The 17,786-nt window shown below is 43.1% G+C and overlaps 1 protein-coding gene and 1 long non-coding RNA gene across 6 annotated transcripts in view; one reads left to right on the forward strand and one right to left on the reverse strand.

The window, feature by feature from the left end:
• Positions 1-15,513, reverse strand: LOC126488925 (uncharacterized). Of its 5 annotated transcripts, none has more exons than XR_007588814.1 (4): positions 15,418-15,513; positions 14,146-14,216; positions 5,184-5,567; positions 1-2,725 (listed from the first exon to the last, which is right to left on the reverse strand). It is a non-coding gene; the product is annotated as an uncharacterized lncRNA (long non-coding RNA). The 5 variants fall into 5 exon arrangements; XR_007588812.1 differs by having other exon boundaries at positions 5,184-12,668; XR_007588815.1 differs by having other exon boundaries at positions 5,184-12,668; positions 15,340-15,460.
• Positions 15,486-17,786, forward strand: part of Mrps18a (mitochondrial ribosomal protein S18A) — a 16,723-nt gene continuing 14,422 nt past the window's right edge. The window contains exon 1 of the mRNA XM_050122794.1: positions 15,486-15,649. Coding sequence (XP_049978751.1) covers positions 15,538-15,649 — 112 coding nt within the window. The 5' untranslated portion in view covers positions 15,486-15,537. The remainder of the gene's footprint in view (positions 15,650-17,786) is intronic.

The raw sequence follows: 17,786 nt of genomic DNA on the forward strand, positions 1-17,786 counted from the left end.
AGTGCCAACTCCAGGGCAATCAAGTTTTCACGACAAAAATCAGGTTTTGTACAACAAACCTTTCCCCCTTGAAGAATGTTCCCTGGGCTATATATGCGTTTGTTTACGGAAGCGCATTGTACCTGCATGATGGCTGCCCACTGAAGCAGCTGTGAGAGTGGGTGGAACAATGACAGGAGAAGAGGAAGAGTCTCCCAAAGAAGGAAGCAATACAAAGACTCGGAGGACAGTGGTAATGTAACCAAAACTCTAGACACAGCCTAGCTGTTTCCAGATCCCTGGAGGGCCTTGGGCCAAACACACCTGTACGTTTTTTCAGGACAAAGAGAGGTTCATTGTCTCCCTCCTTTCATAAATGTCCCTTCACGTCATTGCTGCTGTGTGAGTCCCACTGAGGAAGGGCTTTTTGCCTGAGGTCTCCCCGCTCACACTTGCCTGAGAGGCTGCAGCTCCATCGGGAGACCACTCCCCTCTAGGAAAGGCCGTGGGAATATTCAGCCAGGCAAGCCCAGGGCAGCCAGGTCCTGGCTGTTCCCCCAGCCCAGCTGTCTCCACAGCTTGAGATGCTGTCCCTTCCCTCCCCTGCACTAAACCAGTGAACGGAAGGGCAGCCCGACTGTAGATGAAACCAGACCCTCCTTGGGAGGCGCCTTCTCAGTTCCTGGCCTGGGCAGGGCAGGCCACGTGTTGTTATGGTTGAGTCGACCAGCTGGGAATCAACAGGGGGGTTGTAAGGAAACCACATTAATTAGGAGAAAGCAAACATGACTGTCACTGCTGGCAGTCCTTCCCCGGCCTTCTCTCCCAGCCCGCTCCCACCAGGGTATCAGTACCAGATCAGCTTCTGTCCTCCCGCCCTTTCCCTGTGCCTTCTATTTCCAGGGTCAGAGTTGTGTGACTATCGGCTCTGACCCCTCTTCTTGGGTGAGGTGGGAGGAAGGCCAGACTGGCTCATCCATCCATAGCTGGGACCAGAACTTCCTTCCCTGAGGCCACAGCTGACCGGCCCCTGGCTACCCATCTCCTACCTCTACTCAGGCCTGAGCCTGTGTTCTGCTGTTAGGCAGCAATCTGACCAGATCAGTTCTGTCATAAAGTGAAGTTTTCATTGGCAAAAGAACACGTCCGGGTTTGCTTGCCACGGGCGTGTCCCCAAACATCTTCCTTGGGAAGGTTTACTGGGGATTTAGATTACCTCCAGATCAAGGGAAGGGTTAAGACAGCATTCTGCTCTTGCGAGGGACCTGGGTTTGTTTCCCCAAATCCACACCAGGTGGTTCATAACTACCTGTACCTCCAGTGCCTGGGGATCCGACGTCCTTCTCTGGCCTCTCAAGCACCTGTGCTCATGTACACATACCCACACACGGATATAAACACATACACAGAATTCAAAAACAATTTTAAATCTTTAGATTATCTCCAGAATTAAGAGGCTGAGTATAGGACAAAATGTGGAAGGAAGAAGAAATGCCTCCACAGGGCAATGGGAGTGTAGTCAGTGTAAAGAGATCCGTCAACCTCTCTTTCCTCTCGTGTGTGTGTGTGTGTGTGTGTGTGTGTGTGTGTGTGTGTGTGTGTGTAGCGTCACTGATGCGCAGTGAGTCCTGGGTTGGCTGCGACAATTGAAAACAGTCACCCAGATGTGGTGACACACGATTGGCTAGTCAGGCCTATATAGTAAGACTTTATCTAAAAAGGAAGGAAGGGAGGAAGGGAGGAAGGGAGGAAGGGAGGAAGGGAGGAAGGGAGGAAGGGAGGAAGGGAGGAAGGAAGGAAGGAAGGAAGGAAGGAAGGAAGGAAGGAAGGAAGGAAGGAAGGAAGGAAGGAAGGAAAAGTAAAAAGAAAGAAAGAAGAAAAAACAGTTCCCCTGTATATGAGTTCCTTTGCCAACAGTCCTAGAAGCTCTGACTCTTGAAAAGAAGCATTCTTGGATTGGAGCTACCATTTTACAGCCTGTAGGAAAAAAAAAATCTTGATTCCACACTACAACTCTACAATACACCAAACATCCCCACATACCCAATTAAGAGAGGAGTATAGAAGATTCACTAGTAGGGTAGAAAATGCTATGTTTAGGGTAGGAAGAGACAGCTTAGAAATCGAGTTTGACTTAAATCAGACATGGTATCTTCTAATCCTAGAGGACAGTAGAATTACCACAGATTTGAGACTAGCATGGGCTAGCTAATGAATTTAAGGATAGTGTGGCCTAAATAACAAGAATGTGTACCCCTCCCATAAGGAAGTAAGATATAGGAAAGGGGGGGAGAAGTATTAAGAGTTAAAAGCTTCCAGCTACAGCCCGATCTACGTAGCAAGGTCCAAGGCAGCATGGACTCGAGTGAAACTCTGCCTCAATAAATAGACAAGAAAATGACAAAATTGAGATCAATGTAGCCAAATAGAGATTCCAGAAACTAGACTGGCTAAAGTGTAGTGAAGGAAGAGTCTGATCATCCTACCTCCAACTGTGACAGTATTTTTAATGGTATTAGGTCAGTAAGACACTACTATGGCAAAAATGAATATTTTTTAATGTTTTTTATTTATGATGATGAAGATGTGTGTGTTCATGTACACAAGCATGTGTCACATTAAGTGTGGAGGTCAGAGGACACCTTTTAAAAGCTGGTTCTTTCCTTCTACCTTCACGTGGCTTCCAGGGATCGAACTCAGGCTATTAGGCTCACAAGGTTTTGTAATGTACAATCTAGTTGTCAACCTGAGAAGAAAACAAGACAATAAGTAGCATTCCCCCATGGTCTCTCCTTCCGTTCCTGCCTTGACTTCCCTCTGTAACCTGTAAACCAAATCAACCCTGTCTGCCTCAAGTTGCTTTCGGTCACGGTGGTTATCACAGCAACAGAAAACTAACTAGGGCAGGTGACAAATACTTTTATCCATTAAACCACCTTGGTGGCTCAGAAAATGAATCTCAGACCACATGGCAAAACAATTCCAGAAAAACTGAATATCTGATTATAAAGTCTTTGCGAGAAAACATAGAAGAGCCAGGCAGTGGTGGCACCCGTCTTTAGTCCCAGCACTTGCAATGCAAGAAGCAGGTGGATCTCTGTGAGTTCAAGGCTAGCCTGCTCTTCAGAGCAAGTTCCAGACAGCCAGAGAAACCCTGTCTCAAAAAACAGGAAGAAAGAAAGAAAGAAAGAAAGAAAGAAAGAAAGAAAGAAAGAAAGAAAAAATTAGAAAGCATAGGAGAATATTTTCACAAATATTTAAAGAGAGTGAAAGTAATACAAAATGAAAATAGTTAACCATAACAGAAGAAAAACTGATGAATTTTTAAAAATTAAATTAATATTTGTTTAAAAATTGTACTTCAGGGAGGAAGAAGGTAATACTTGAAGAACTGTATGGCATCTGCGATACATGTAGTCAACAAACACAAGTATGAAAATATAGAATGAACAAGTTAATAAGAAAAAACAGATCAGGGGGCTGGAGAGATGGCTCTGTGGTTAAAAGCACTTTCTGCTCTTACAGACAACTACAGTTTAGTTCTTAGCAACCACGTGGTAACTCACAGCCATTTCTAACTCCAGTTCCAGGGGATCAGATACCTTTGTCTGGCTTAAGAACTAGGCACACACATGGTGCACATACATATGTGTGGGCAAAACACTCGTGCACATAAAATGAAAGTAAAATGATGTGGGAAGGTGTCTATCTGTTGCTTTTATTGGTTAATTAATAAAGAAACTGCTTGGCCTGATAGGTCAGAACATAGGTGAGTGGAGTAGACAGAACAGAATGCTGGGAAGAAGGGAAGTGAGGGCAGACACAATGGAGCCAGCCACCAGGTCAGACGCGATGGAGACAGCCACCAGGTCAGACATGCTGAATCTTTCCCGGTAAGCCACCACCTTGTGGTGCTACATACATTAATAGAAATGTGTTAATCAAGAGAGTTAGCTGGGCGGTGGTGGCGCACGCCTTTAATCCCAGCACTCAGGAGGCAGAAGCAGGCAGATCTCTGTGAGTTCGAGGCCAGCTGGTCTAAAAGAGCTAGTTCCAGGACAGGAACCAAAAAGCTAAGGAGAAACCCTGTCTCGAAAATCAAATAAATAAATAGATAGATAGATAGATAGATAGATAGATAGATAGATAGATATGAGAGTTAGCCAAGAAGAGGCTAGAACTAACAGGCCAGGCAGTGTTTAAATGAATACAATTTGTGTGTTGTTATTTCCGGGGCTAAGCTAGCCGTGTGGGAGCTGGGCAGGATAAAAAGCAGGCCTGCTCGCCTCATCACTACAGTAAAATTTAAATATATGTATTTAATATAAATATATCAAGAAAAAAGAGACAGATAAATATAAAATGAGCATAAATCCTGAACAGATTTATTACAAAATAGAATCTATAAATGGTTTATAATACCCGAAAAGCTATTGTCATTAGGCATCAAATGTAAAATAAATCTTCAATGAGCTCTTATTATATACTAACTAGAATGACAGATGAAAACTACAAAAAATTTTTTCAAATATGACAAGGTTTTGGAACACCTGGAATTTCCACATATAGCTGGTACCAAAATAAAGTGGTACAAGTGCCATGGGAAGCATCTGGGCGTGTTCTACTAAAGCTGAGCATGTGTAGACCCTCACAGTTTCATCACTCAAATATTCCAGAAAGTTTTTTCTCAAGTTTGCCCAAAGTCATGTTAGTCCCAGCACTATTTGCAACATTTCATATTGAAAGGATCCAAACTCTATCAACAGAATAAAGGAGTTTTAAAATAAGATGCAATCTAAGAAAATATTATATAAAGTTTAAATCAGCAAAATGTTATTTGTGGTGCCAAAAGTTGAGATAATGGTTATCCTTAGAGGGAATGACTGGAAGGGGATACAAGACAATGTTCTGGATTATTGATCATGTTCTACTTGTTCTATGGAAGAGAATACAAGACAGTGTTCTAGAGTGTTGATCATGTTCTACTATTCTATGGAAGGAAACACAAAATGGTGTTCTAGACTGTTGATAATGTTCTACTTGTTCTATGGAAGAGAATACAAGACAGTGTTCTAGAGTATTGATCGTTTCTACTTATTCTATGGAAAGGAATACAAGACAGTGTTCTAGAATGTTGATCACATTCTACTTATTTTATGGAAATTCATCAAGCTGTATACTGAAGATCTGTATGTTTTACTTACCTGTTTTTTCTAATTTATTTAAAAAAGAGGGATGGGCCAGAGTCAAAGACTGCTGAGGGTCTGGATGTGAATCCGGGACTGTGAGTGAATCTGGGTCCTCCAAGGGAATAGGCAGGAACCAGAGATCTCAGCGAAGCCAGGCACAAGTCTGGAACCTCAGAGAGAGTAGGCCTGAGCCGGGTCCTCTGTGAGTTCAGGCATTGGTCTGAGACATCAAAGGGAATAGGCAGGAACCTGGAACTCTTGCAGGTCCAAGCCCGAGTCTGAGACCTCTGAGGAAGTAAGCAGGTCCTCTGCAGATTCGGGCACACCTGAGCCTGGGATCTCCAAGGCAGTAGACCAGAACTAAAAACCTTTCCAGGTCCAACTCCAACCCAGGGACTTCTGCAGGTGGGAATCCAGGCCAAAATTTACAGATACAGGTTAAAGCCGGTAACCTAAGCCAAAGTTTCCCAGAGGCAAGGAACTCCACCTTGGGCAACAAATTCCACAGGAGTGGAACAGAAAGAGACTCCTAGGACAGAGAGGGCCAGGGGAAACAAGCTCCACTGGGAGCAGAAAAGCCAGGAGCAAATCCGGCCCTAGCAGCCAACCCAGTCCTGGGACACTGGCAGACCAGGATTGAGCCAATGACCTGAATCAGAGTCTGCAATCTCCACCAGAACTGGAGTGGGACTGAACCAGTGACCTAAGACATAAAGAGAACAAGCTCTACCAGGAGAAGAAGCCAGGACCAAACCCAGTCCCAGGACACGGGCAGATCAGGACTGAGCAGCCAGTGAACCCAGATCCAGAGTCAGCGATCTCCACCACAACAGGTCCAACTCCAAGCCAGGGACTTTTCCCAGACCAAAATTTACAGAAACAGATCAAAGCCAGCAGCCTAGGCAAAAGTAGGCCTAAGACAGCAAACTCCAAAGGAGTAAACCAAAGCACAGGAACACTGAGCTACCTCCAGGAACAGGAATAACCAACGGAGTAACTAGAACTGTGACACTGACTGTACCACGAGGAACAACCATCTGAGCTTTGGATTGACTGGCACCTAGAAGATTATTCAACAGAATCTCAGACAGCCCCAACCACACCTATTAGAGGAAAAGATGAATAGAAAAGGTAAGATGACATGCTACACCACAAAGAGCAACACAACACCAGTAAAACCTAAAGACCCTACGAAACCAAGACCTGAACAACCAAATATGGATGAACCAGAAGAAAATGATCTAAAAAATAACCTCAAGCGAATGTTTGAAATTCTTAAAGATGAAATGAGAAATTACCTTAAAGAAATGGAGGAAAAAAGAAACAAAAAATTGGAAGATATCAGCAAATCACTTAAAGAAAACCAAGAAAAAAAACCTCAAACATATAAAAGAAACTATTCAGGTCTTGAAAACTGATATAGAAAAAATAAAGAAAACACAAGCCAAAGGAATTATAGAAACAGAAGTCAAAGAAAAAGATCAGGAACCACAAACGTAAGCATGAACAACAGAATACAAGAAATGGAAGAGAGAATCTCAAGCACTGAAGATACAATAGAGGAAATAGGCTCATCAGTTAAAGAAAGCATTAAATCTAACAAAAGCTTAACCCAAAATATCCAGGAAATATGTGACACCATTAAAAGGCCAAATCTTAGAATAATTAGGTATAGAAGAAGAAGTTCAACTCAAAGGCACAGAAAATTTATTTAACAAAATTATAGAAGAAAACTCTCTCTACCTAAAGAAAGATATGCCTATGAAGATACAAGAAGCTTACAGAGCACCAAATAGACTGGACCCCCCAAAAAAAAGTCCTCTCACCACATAATAATCAAGACACTAAACATACAGAGAAAAGAAAGAATATTAAGAGCTGCAAAGGAAAAAGGCCAAGTAACATATAAAAATAGGCCTATCAGAATTACACCTGACTTCTCAGTGGAGACAATGAAAGCCAGAGGTCATGGTCAAGCACTATGCAGACATTAAGAGACCATGGATGCCAGCTCAGACTACTATACCCAGCAAAACTGTCGATCACCATAGAAGGACAAAACAAGATATTCCATAACAAATCTAGATTTCACCAATACCTAGCCACAAACCCAGTCCTACACAAAATACTAGAAGGAAAACTCCAACCCAAGGAAGATGGCTACACCAACAAAAACACAGACAATTGATGATCTTATTACAGCAAATCCTGAAGAAGAAAAAAAATGCACAAATTAACATCATCAATGATGAAAACTAAATTAACAGGAGATAGCAACCACTGGTCATTAATATCCCTTAATGTAACTGGACTCAACTCACCTATAAAAAGGCACAGGCTGACAGATTGGATACGAAAACAGAATCCATCCCTCTGCTCCATACAAGAAACGCATCTCAACCTCAAAGACAGACATTATCTCAGAGTAAAAGGTTGGGAAAAAAATATACCAATCAAATGGACCTAAGAAATAAGCAGGTGTAGCTATCCTAATATCTAACAAAATAGACTTCAAGCTAAAATCAGTCAAAAGAGACAAAGAAGGACATTTCATATTAGTTACAGGAAAAATCCATCAAAAGGAAATTTCAATACTGAACATCTATGCCCCAAATACAAGGGTACTACCCTCATATGTCAAAGAAACACTTATAAAGCTTAAATCATATATTAAACCCCACACACTAATAGTAGGAGACTTCAAAACTCCCCTCTCACAACTGGACAGGTCAATCAGATGAAAAATGAACAGAGAAATAAGAGAACTAACAGGAGGACCAGTGGAACCGAATAGAGACCCGGATATCAATCCACACATCTTCGAACACCTGATTTTTGACAAAGAAGCAAAAAATATCAAATGGAAAAGAGAAAGCATATTTAACAAGTGGTGCTGGCATAACTGGATTTCAACATCTAGAAAAACGAAAATAGACCCATATCTATCACCATTCACAAAACTCAAGTCCAAATGGATCAAAGACCTCAACATAAAGCCAGTCATACTGAACCTTACAGAAGAGAAAGTGGGAAATACACTTGAACACATTGGCACATGAGACCACTTCTTAAATAGAACCCCATCAGCACAGACACTGAGAGAAACAATTAAAAATGGGACCTCCGGAAACTGAAAAGCTTCTGTAAAGCAAGGACACGGTCAACAAGACAAAACAACAGCCTACAGAATGGGAAAAGATCTTCACTACTAACCCCACATCAGACAGGGTCTGATTTCCAAAATATACAAAGAACTCAAGAAATTGGACACCTTTCAAAAGAACACATAATCCAATTTAAAAAACAAAATGGAGTACAGACCTAAACAGAGAACTCTCAACAGAGGAATCTAAAATGGCTGAAAGACACTTAAGGAAATGTTCAACATCCTTAGTCATCAGAGAAATGCAAATCAAAACAACTCTGAGATTCCATCTTACACCTGTAAGAATGGCCAAGATCAAAAACACCAATGACAACTTATGCTGGAGACGTTGTGGGGAAAAGGGAACACTTCTGCATTGCTGGTGGGAATGCAAGCTGGAACAACCCCTTTGGATGTCAGTGTGGTGATTTCTCAGAAAATTAAAAAACAACCTTCCTCAAGACCCAGTAACACCACTTTTGGATATATATCCAAAGGATGCTCAAAGGTGCCACAAGGACATGTGCTCAACTATGTTCATAACAGCTTTGTTTGTCATAGCCAGAACCTGGAAACAACCTAAATGCCCCTCGACCAAGGAATGGATAAGGAAAATGTAGTACATTTACACAATGGAGTACTACACAGCAAAAAAAAAAAAAATGACAGCTTGAATTTAGCAGGCAAATGGATGGATCTAGAAAACATTATTTTGAGTGAGGTAACCCAGACACAGAAAGACAATTATCACATGTACTCACTCATAGGTGGTTTTTAAACATAAAGCAAAGAAAGCCAGCTTACAAACCACAATCCCAGAGAACCTAGACAACAATGAGGACACTAAGAGAGACTTACATAGATATAATGTACATGGGGAGTATAAAAAGACAAGATCTCCTGAGTAAATTGGGAGCATGGGGACCTTGGGAGAGGGTTGAAGTGGGGAGGGGAGAGGCAAGGAGGGGAGCAGAGAAAAATGTAGAGTTCAGTAAGTATCAATAAAATAAAATTAAAAATAAAAAAGATTTTAAGAGGTTCTGTTTGCTACTTCAAAAAACAGAGGGATGAGCTAAATGGTGGAAGTGGCACACATGGGAGGCAGAGGCAGGCAGATCTCTGGGTCAGCTTCATGTAGAATGGGTTCCAGGACAGCTAGGGCTACACAAAGAAATCATGTCAGAAACAAAACAAAAAGCAAAACTAAATATATATATATATATATATGAAAAAATATGCATTTAAACAATGCGTCTGTTTTTAAATAGACTGTGACTAGGAAATCTGCTCTCTGTCTTCAGCATGTGGGGACCTAGAAATCTGCCCATAGACAAAAGAGGGTAAAGAGTCAATATAAGCCTTTTTAATTTTAGGGTTGGGGTTAGGGTTAGGGTTTGTTAATTTCGCCTATGTTACTTGTAAATTGTTTATTACAGACTTGACATACTGACTGCTTTCAGATTTCATCTGTTGGTTGAGTGTGTGGAATGAAAATACAGAGATTTTTTAAGATTTTAAGAGGTTCTGTTAAATAATTTTAGGAAACTTTCTAAAGCGAGTTGTTTACTCTTGGCATGGCAGTCACTAACTCAGATAGTAACTCGGGATGTTCTAGAGTGTTCTAGAGACATGTCTATGGAGGAGAAATCAAGGCAGTCACTCAGGTAGTAACTCGGGATGTTCTAGAGTGTTCCAGAGACATGCAAGAAATCAAGGCAGTAGCTATTTCTGGGAGTATACTTTTTAAATTGGAAATAATTTCTTTTCTTTTTTGTTTTTTTTGTTTTGTTTTGTTTTGTTTTGTTTTTAGAGACAAGGTTTCTGTGTAGCTTTGGAGCCTGTCCTAAAACTAGTTCTTGTAGACTAGGCTGGCCTCGAACTCGCAGAGATCTGCCTGTCTCTGCCTCCCAGTGCTGGGATTAAAGGCATGCGCCACCACTGCCCAGAGGAAATAATTTCTTTCTGGGAAATACAACCTAGAAATAAATTGTCTCTTTACACAGTCTGACAATATAAAATATACTTACATATAATCTTGGAATATAGGTATTATAATTTGATTTTAGCAAAAATATATATTGTTATGTTTTTAAATGCTAGATATGGTCACTTAAAGGAAATAATCCCAATTTAAAAAAATTTTATCTCAACAAATTGTTTCTAACTAGAAATCTAGTTTTCCTTGGGATACTCTGTTTTTGCTCATGAAATAATAGCTGGTGTTGTTAATATTTGAAACAAGTACATAAAGTTTATCAGATGTGAAAGCAAGGAGCAGGACTGAGCCACATTCTGTCAGGTTTGTCCTTAGACGCTGACGTTAGCTGACTTCTTTACATGTTTCAGGAGCTCGTTCTGCATGCAGGAGTCTGACGTAACGAACAGCTAACTACAGCCACCTTACCCTTCTGTAGAACACGGTCCTGCCAGGTGTCCAGTTACACTGTGCTCCTGTGAGTGTTCTCCGTGTGAGTTTTCCTCTTCGTCTCTTAACTGTCCACACTAAGCTGTAGTCATTCCCTCCTGGCTTCTGTCCTGGATCTTTGACAACTATTCGGTTTTATCACGGCCCCTAGGACGGCCCCTCCTCTGAGGCACTCCAACTGCTGGTCCCCTCATTACCCTCTGTCAGCCTCAAAACAGTCACCGAGAGGCCAACGTCCCTAAGCCCCTAAAAGCATTCGGTGGCCTCTGACGGGGCTAATGGTCAGGGGCCACCTAACTCATCCGTCTTCTTGCCATTCTGAACATCGTTTCAGGGACGCAGAACTGAAACAGCTGGACTGGAGCCTCCTTTGCATCAACGCAGCTCTCTGCTCACGGGCTCAGATGAGCCTGACATCCTTCAGAACCAGCTGGACCCCATGACGGCCGCAGCACTGCCCTCCTTCCTCCTCATTCTCCTTATTCGTTTATGCCCCATTTAAAAATGTTTCACTTATAGAACTTCTAAGCTCTCCCAATGCTCTCACCTACAAAAGCTCCATGTCTTCTCAATACATCTGCAGAAAGGCCTTTTCGAGGCTGTGGAGAAACGGGCTAAAGGGACTTCATTCCTCTCCCCCTGAGCCGGATACAGTCTTTCTATTAGTCCTCTACTGTCTCCTGTCTCCTTCCTTTCACGCTCTGTAGCTCCCGTTAACTTCGGCTAGCTCGTTTTGGTCCGACAGGCCAGGCAATGGACTAGTCACTGTCACCCTGAATCAACTCTGTGTCAATATCCTATCGCCTCTGTTCCTCCCCATCCCTTAACCTTCTGGGAAATCTCTTGGTTTTTCTCTGAAACCAAACCAGCTGCTTACAGCCCTCTAATAATTATTTTCCAGATCTCCCAGGAATATAAGATGGCAATCACCTGATCCATCAAAGCCGATCAAGTTAAGACCCCCCCCTTCAATGGACCCAGGACTACCCCCTCTAACAAAAACCCCCATCAGCAGAAACAGCTATAATGTCCCTGCCCTGTGTTTTTTATAGCCTCTCAGAGTTAGGAGTAATAGCTTCCTGCTGAAAGACTGCACTTCCCAGCTTCCCTTTTGTACTGTGGAAGTCATTTCCATCCCTATAAGGGGCTGCATCCCAGCTTCCTCTGTAGGCCTTTTGCCCATCCACACATATGAATAACAAAGTGCTCCCTCGGGCTGGAGAGATAGCTCAGAGGGTAAGAGCACTAGCTGCTCTTCCAGAGTTCCTGAGTTCAATTCCTAGCAACCACATGGTGGCTCACAGCCATCTATAATGAGACCTGGTGCCTTCCTTGCCAGCAGTACATTATATGCTTAATAAATAAATCTTAAAAAAAATTTTAAAAAAAGTGCTCCCTCACCAGGAATAAACATGGTTCACCTATGATCAGAGCAAGCCTTCCTTTCTTTCTACATTCTGTCTCTCTCCAGCTGCCTTTTAATAATCTAACAATGACAACACCCACATAAGGTAGAGGAGAATCTGTATAGACAGAGCAATAGTAAACAGGCTGACATAAGACACCTCTGCCAGGGCCTGGTGGTCAGCCTTGGATTCGTCACCTCCCTGAAGGCTGCTTGGATCTAATTAGTAAAGGTCCCAGGAGTGAAGCGGCCAGCAGCTGGAGGGGCTCCAGTGGCGGCAGCAAACAGCAGCACAGCTTGCTGGCCAGTGTTCCTGGAGGAGATGATGCTGACATAAACAACAATGCTGAGGAGCCAGCAGCAGCGTTTCCCAGGTCCTGCTCAGGCTTAGGATACAGATCCATCATTGCTCCTTTCGTGGGAGTGCTGTTCTATCCAAACTCAAACTTGGTGCTTAACCAGTTCCTGCTGCATCCTCTTCCACGTGCAGGGTATCGAGGGCTCCAGATACTGGGAGAAGTTTCCCTTTAAGTTACAACAGGAATTAAGAATGACACACAGGGTCCCCTCCCTGGGCAGAACAGAAAGGGATTGTTTCTACTTTATGAGTATGACTGCTTGCACGTAAGAATGTGCACCACACTTATGACAAAAAGTCATCAGCTGCCAGGCGGTGGTGGCACACACCTTTAATCCCAGCACTTGGGAGGCAGGGGCAGGCGGATCTCTGTGAGTTCAAGACCAGCCTGATCTACAAGAGCTAATTCAGGACAGGCTCCAAAGCCACAGAGAAACCCTGTCTCAAAAAACCAAAAAAAAAAAAAAAATCAGCTGTCCTGGGACTAGAGTCACAGAAGGATAGGAGCTGCCATAATGGGTGCTGAGACCCAAACCCTGATCCTCTAAAGGAGAAGCCAGGAATCTTAACCATGGTCCATCTGTCCAGCACCCCAAAATATGCTGATTACAGTAAGTTAGAAAACATACGTGGAAAGGGCTGGCACCCAAATGCTTTAGTTCACTATGTCCACAGGTGTCAGATGGGGTTCTGCTACTGCCCTGGTCTCTGCTCAGCACCGAAAAGTTGGACATGAATCAGAAAACAAGAAATGTGGCTAGAAACAGATGTGGCTCATTTACGCAGGAGAAAGTCGGAAGCTAGAGTGAGTCAAGGCTATCCTGATCTTGCTTGACTGGGACACCTAGAAGTGCACCCACAGAAACCCGCTTCCAATCCATGTGTCAATCAATCCCACCTTAACTGACATTTCAGATTGCTTCCCTGCATCTGCCATTGCTCAATGTAATATTTCTCCTGTTCTTCCTATCTATAACGATTGCTTGGTCGAAAGCATCACCCCAGCTCCCTAACACCCCTTTATACAAGAGTCTGGAATATGATAGTCAGGGGTCTCACCCTAGCCCCTGACACCCATTTTGGAATATTGGGCAAAAAGTTCCATTTCAAGCTCCCTCCCCTGGGAGTTGCCTTAGTCCAAACTCCACCTCTGAGAAAGCCTGCCCACCAAATGGTAACCCCTCCCCAGAAAAGGTCAAGCTAACTCCCACAGGCTACTTAAACTGCCCCCCAGAGAATGAACACATAGTCTCTGGGTTTCGTGTGGTCTCCCCTTCTCTCTCTCCCCCTTGCCATGCTTTCCCAGAACCTCCCAGGAGCGATGCATCAAACATGGGCAACTTTTATTCGGTCTAATTTGGTCTGAATGGAATCATTTGTGTCGGCTGAGAGGCTCATCTAAGAAATACTCCTAACAGCTATGCACCAAAGCTCCTCGAGCAGCTTTGGTTGTCTCCACATAGCCCAGCAGGATGCCAGGAGCAACTAAACCAACAGGCCCTTTCTCTCCCTATCATCAGAGAACTTACTGTGTCTTTCAGTAGACCTAGTTTCTCTCACCAGAGTACCAGAATAAGATAACTAGCAACACCCTTACCCTTTCGAGGCTTACACAGGATAAAGAGTTGAGGGGAGGAACCTTACCATCAAAAGGAAGACTTGAGGTGTCAATAATTTTCCTTTCTTAGGTAGCTCAGGGGAAACATCCTGAAAATCTGAAAGTGGGAAAATCAGACAATTTTATTTTTTTGGTATTTTAACTTTTTTTTAAAGATTTATTTATTGCCGGGCGGTGGTGGCGCACGCCTTTAATCCCAGCACTCGGGAGGCAGAGAAACCCTGTCTCGAAAAAAAAAAAAAAAAAAAAAAAAAAAAAAAAAAAAAAAAAAAAAAAAAAAAAAAAGATTTATTTATTATGTATACAGTGTTCTGGGCACCAGATCTTATTATAAATGGGTGTGAGCCATCATGTAGTTGCTGGGAATTGAACTCAGGACCCCAGAAGAGCAGTCAGTGCTCTTAACCTTTGAGCCATCTCTCCAGCCCATTTTAACTTTTTTGATAAAGCAAATATGCCGAGCTTGTGAAAAGATCCATCTCCCTATTTGTCCTATTAAGTAGTTTATATTCATTGAGCATGAATGATTTATTTCATATAATCTTTGCAACAAGCTATTTTATAAAACAGATTCTACTTATCCACTGATAAGTATACATTGAACCATTATTACGTGTTTCGACACCAAGCACTGTGCTAGGAGATGTAGGCTTGAGAGGCAACAAAAATTGCAATTGCAATGTTTCTGTCTTTTTGTTTTGTTTTGTATCAAGACAGGGTCTCACCGTGTAATTCTGTCCTGGAATCCACTTATGTAGACCAGGTTGGCCTCGAACTCACAAAGATCCACCTACCTCAGCCTCCCTAGTACTGGGATTAAAGGCCTGCGTCATCACGCCTGGCAACAATGTTTGACTTAATTTACAATCCTGTGGGGAGACTGCAACTGTGTGGAACCCTAAAACAGATGTTGCCGAGAACCAGCATGGCGAATGAAGTTTGAAGTAAACTCTAACAAAGCATTTACCAGGTAGCCAAAGAATAGGCAGAGGATAGGTGGCGCCAAGTGCTGGACAGGAGATGTATATAAGCAACAAAGATTGGCAGATGGGAGGGAAGGTCGTCAATTCTGTTCCAGGTCTGTCGCTCCCAGAGCCAGAGTTCATTACCATTTCATTCTGTCCCTCACAAAAGCTTAAAATCCACATGCAGGAAGGAAAAAAAAAAAAAAAAAAAACTAAAGAATCGGTGTGGTGTGTAATTTACTAAGGGAGACTAACGGGCAGCTTTGAAGACTAGGTTCTGGCATATAGCAGCTGGAGGATCTGCTCCGCACAGAGCCGCGTGCGTCTCCTTACCAAATCCCGACTGGTGATAGAAACAGAAACCACGAGAAACCCGCTCGCCGACGGCGGCGGCGGCGGCGTGCTCTCCGCTCCGGAAGCGGAAGTGCACGCGAGGTCAGGCGTGTTTCCAAGATGGCGGCCCTCAGGGCTCTGGTATCCGGGTGCGGAAGGCAGCTCCACGGGTTCCTAGGAGGCCCCGCCAAGACCGGCTGCCTGTGGCTTCCAGCTCGCGGGTTGAGAGAAGGTGAGTCTCAGGACCCAGCGACCTCTAGAACTCGAGAACAGCCACGTAACAGACTTGCGTCAACCCCGGCGTGGCACTCCCTCTCTGCACGGCTCTCAAACCTCGGGGGTGCTGGGCTCCACAGGACGCTTAAAAGCTCTTCCAGACCCTGGGGCTGTTGCTCCACCTCCCGGTTTTAGTGCCTTCCGGGAGTAAATGAAGACTGAGAGATTTAGATCTCAAAGATTTAGAGATCAAAGACAAGATTGTCTGAGAGTTCAGAAAAGCTATAAAGGGCCGACTGCTAATTCTCTCATAATTTCCAAATCTCCCTCTTCTTAAACCGTATCCCCAAAGCCTCCCTTTTCAATTTCCCTTCCGAAAACGATATTAGGTGGTGGCTGTTTTTGTCTAGGCTACTAATCTTGAGAGATGGCAGCCAAGGTGCAAAGGCTATTGAGCAACTACGACAGAAGCAAGTGCTAAATTTTAGTTCTGCATTTCATTAATATTAAACCCGGGAAAGTAACCCGAGTTACTTTTTCATCGGCGGAAAGGGTACTGAAGTCCCAGTGCTGTGAGTCAGGCTGTGAAAGGAGAAGAAAGCACAGCCTTTCTGTGAAGCTTACGTTCTGATGAGATATGTCTACGTCCCCCATAATGAGAGTCATTCCTGGGCATGAAAGAGCCCAGGAAGATTCTGTTGCCGGAAATAGCAAAGGCAGTTGGAAGTTTTCATAAAGAGGATGCTCCCTGAACAGGCTCCTGAAGGGCTGGAATCTGGCGGAGTGAAAAGGTCTTTCGGGATAGTCTTCTTTTGTTGTTCTGTGGGAAGCAGGAATGGATTAGTGTTGAGCTAAAAGAAATGATGGACAAGGGGCTTGTTTTTAAAATTCTAGCGCAGTGTTGGCCAACCAGTGAATATCTGTCAGAGTGGAGAAGTAACCAATTGGAAAAAAAAGAGCCACTGAGTCAAAGAAGAGGCCTCAGCCTCCCAGTCATGTGGCTAACAGGCATAAACCAGTATGCACAACTTAGAGGAGGTCTCTTTCGTTTCCAACAGTAATTTTATTAAGAGTGGCAGATAAGGGCCTAGTGGTGCACGTCTTTAATCCCAGTTCTTGGGAGACAGAGGCAGGAGGATCTCTGAGTTCCAGGGCAGCCAGGGCTACACACCGAAAAGTCCTTTCTCAACCAAGAAACAAACAAAAGAAAATTATTTTTATTTTTGAGACAGAGTCTCACTATATTGCATTGGCTAACCTGGAACTCATTATGTAGACCAGGCTGCCCTTAAACTCATGGAGATCCACCCACCTCTGGCTCTTTCTTGTGTGTGGTTTAGAGGCGTGTGCCACCATCCACGGCTTTGACTAGTTCTTTACTGTGTTGTGTTTTTTTTTTTTGTATTTTGGGTTTTTCTTTTTACTAGTTATGTAGTTTTATCTTTGAAAAGATAGAGAAGAAATAAATAAAAAGGGTTTCTTGTATGATTCGTAGTTTCTATGATATGTAGTTTCTTTCCTTTTTTTGATATGTAGTTTCTTGTATGATTAGTTGATTTAAAACTAAGAGTATTTGAGATTTCACATAAGAAACTTGTTCTTTCAGACAGTTTTGCATTGGGTGGCTTTAACTTTCTAGGTAGAGCAAGCTGGCCTCCAGCATCTGGCAGTCTGCCTGCCTCTGCCTCCCACGTGCTGGTATCACTGTCATGTACTACCACATCCAGCAAGAGATTTTTTTTTCTTTAACTGGAGAGTTTGTGGAATGGTGAACTATATAATCAGTGTTTGGAGTCGTTGCTACAAATGCTTGGTTGGTAACTCTTCTGTCTGTGAGCCACTGTGTAGACAGCCTGGTCTCGAGGCTGAATGTTAAGTTGAATTGATGTGCTTTTACGTGAAAGCCCTGTCATGTTTTATTTCCTTTTGAATCATCCACCATTCTTCCCTTTGGTAAGCCATATACAGCTGACTGTCATTGAACTAGCTAGTATACTTGTCACTCAAATATGTGCATGTAAAATTTAAAGTTGTGACAGACAAGCTGATTCTCTGAAAATATTCAGTCATCTTGCTTTTCAAAGATAAACTATATAACTGAAGCAAGAATTCATGAGGCTTGGACTCAAGAAGAAAAGAATCTTCGTGAGGAC

Source organism: Alexandromys fortis, unplaced genomic scaffold, assembly GCF_014885135.2.
Source record: "Alexandromys fortis isolate MF-2015 unplaced genomic scaffold, M_Fortis_MF-2015_v1.1 scaffold_212, whole genome shotgun sequence".
Taxonomy (NCBI): Eukaryota; Metazoa; Chordata; class Mammalia; order Rodentia; family Cricetidae; genus Alexandromys; species Alexandromys fortis.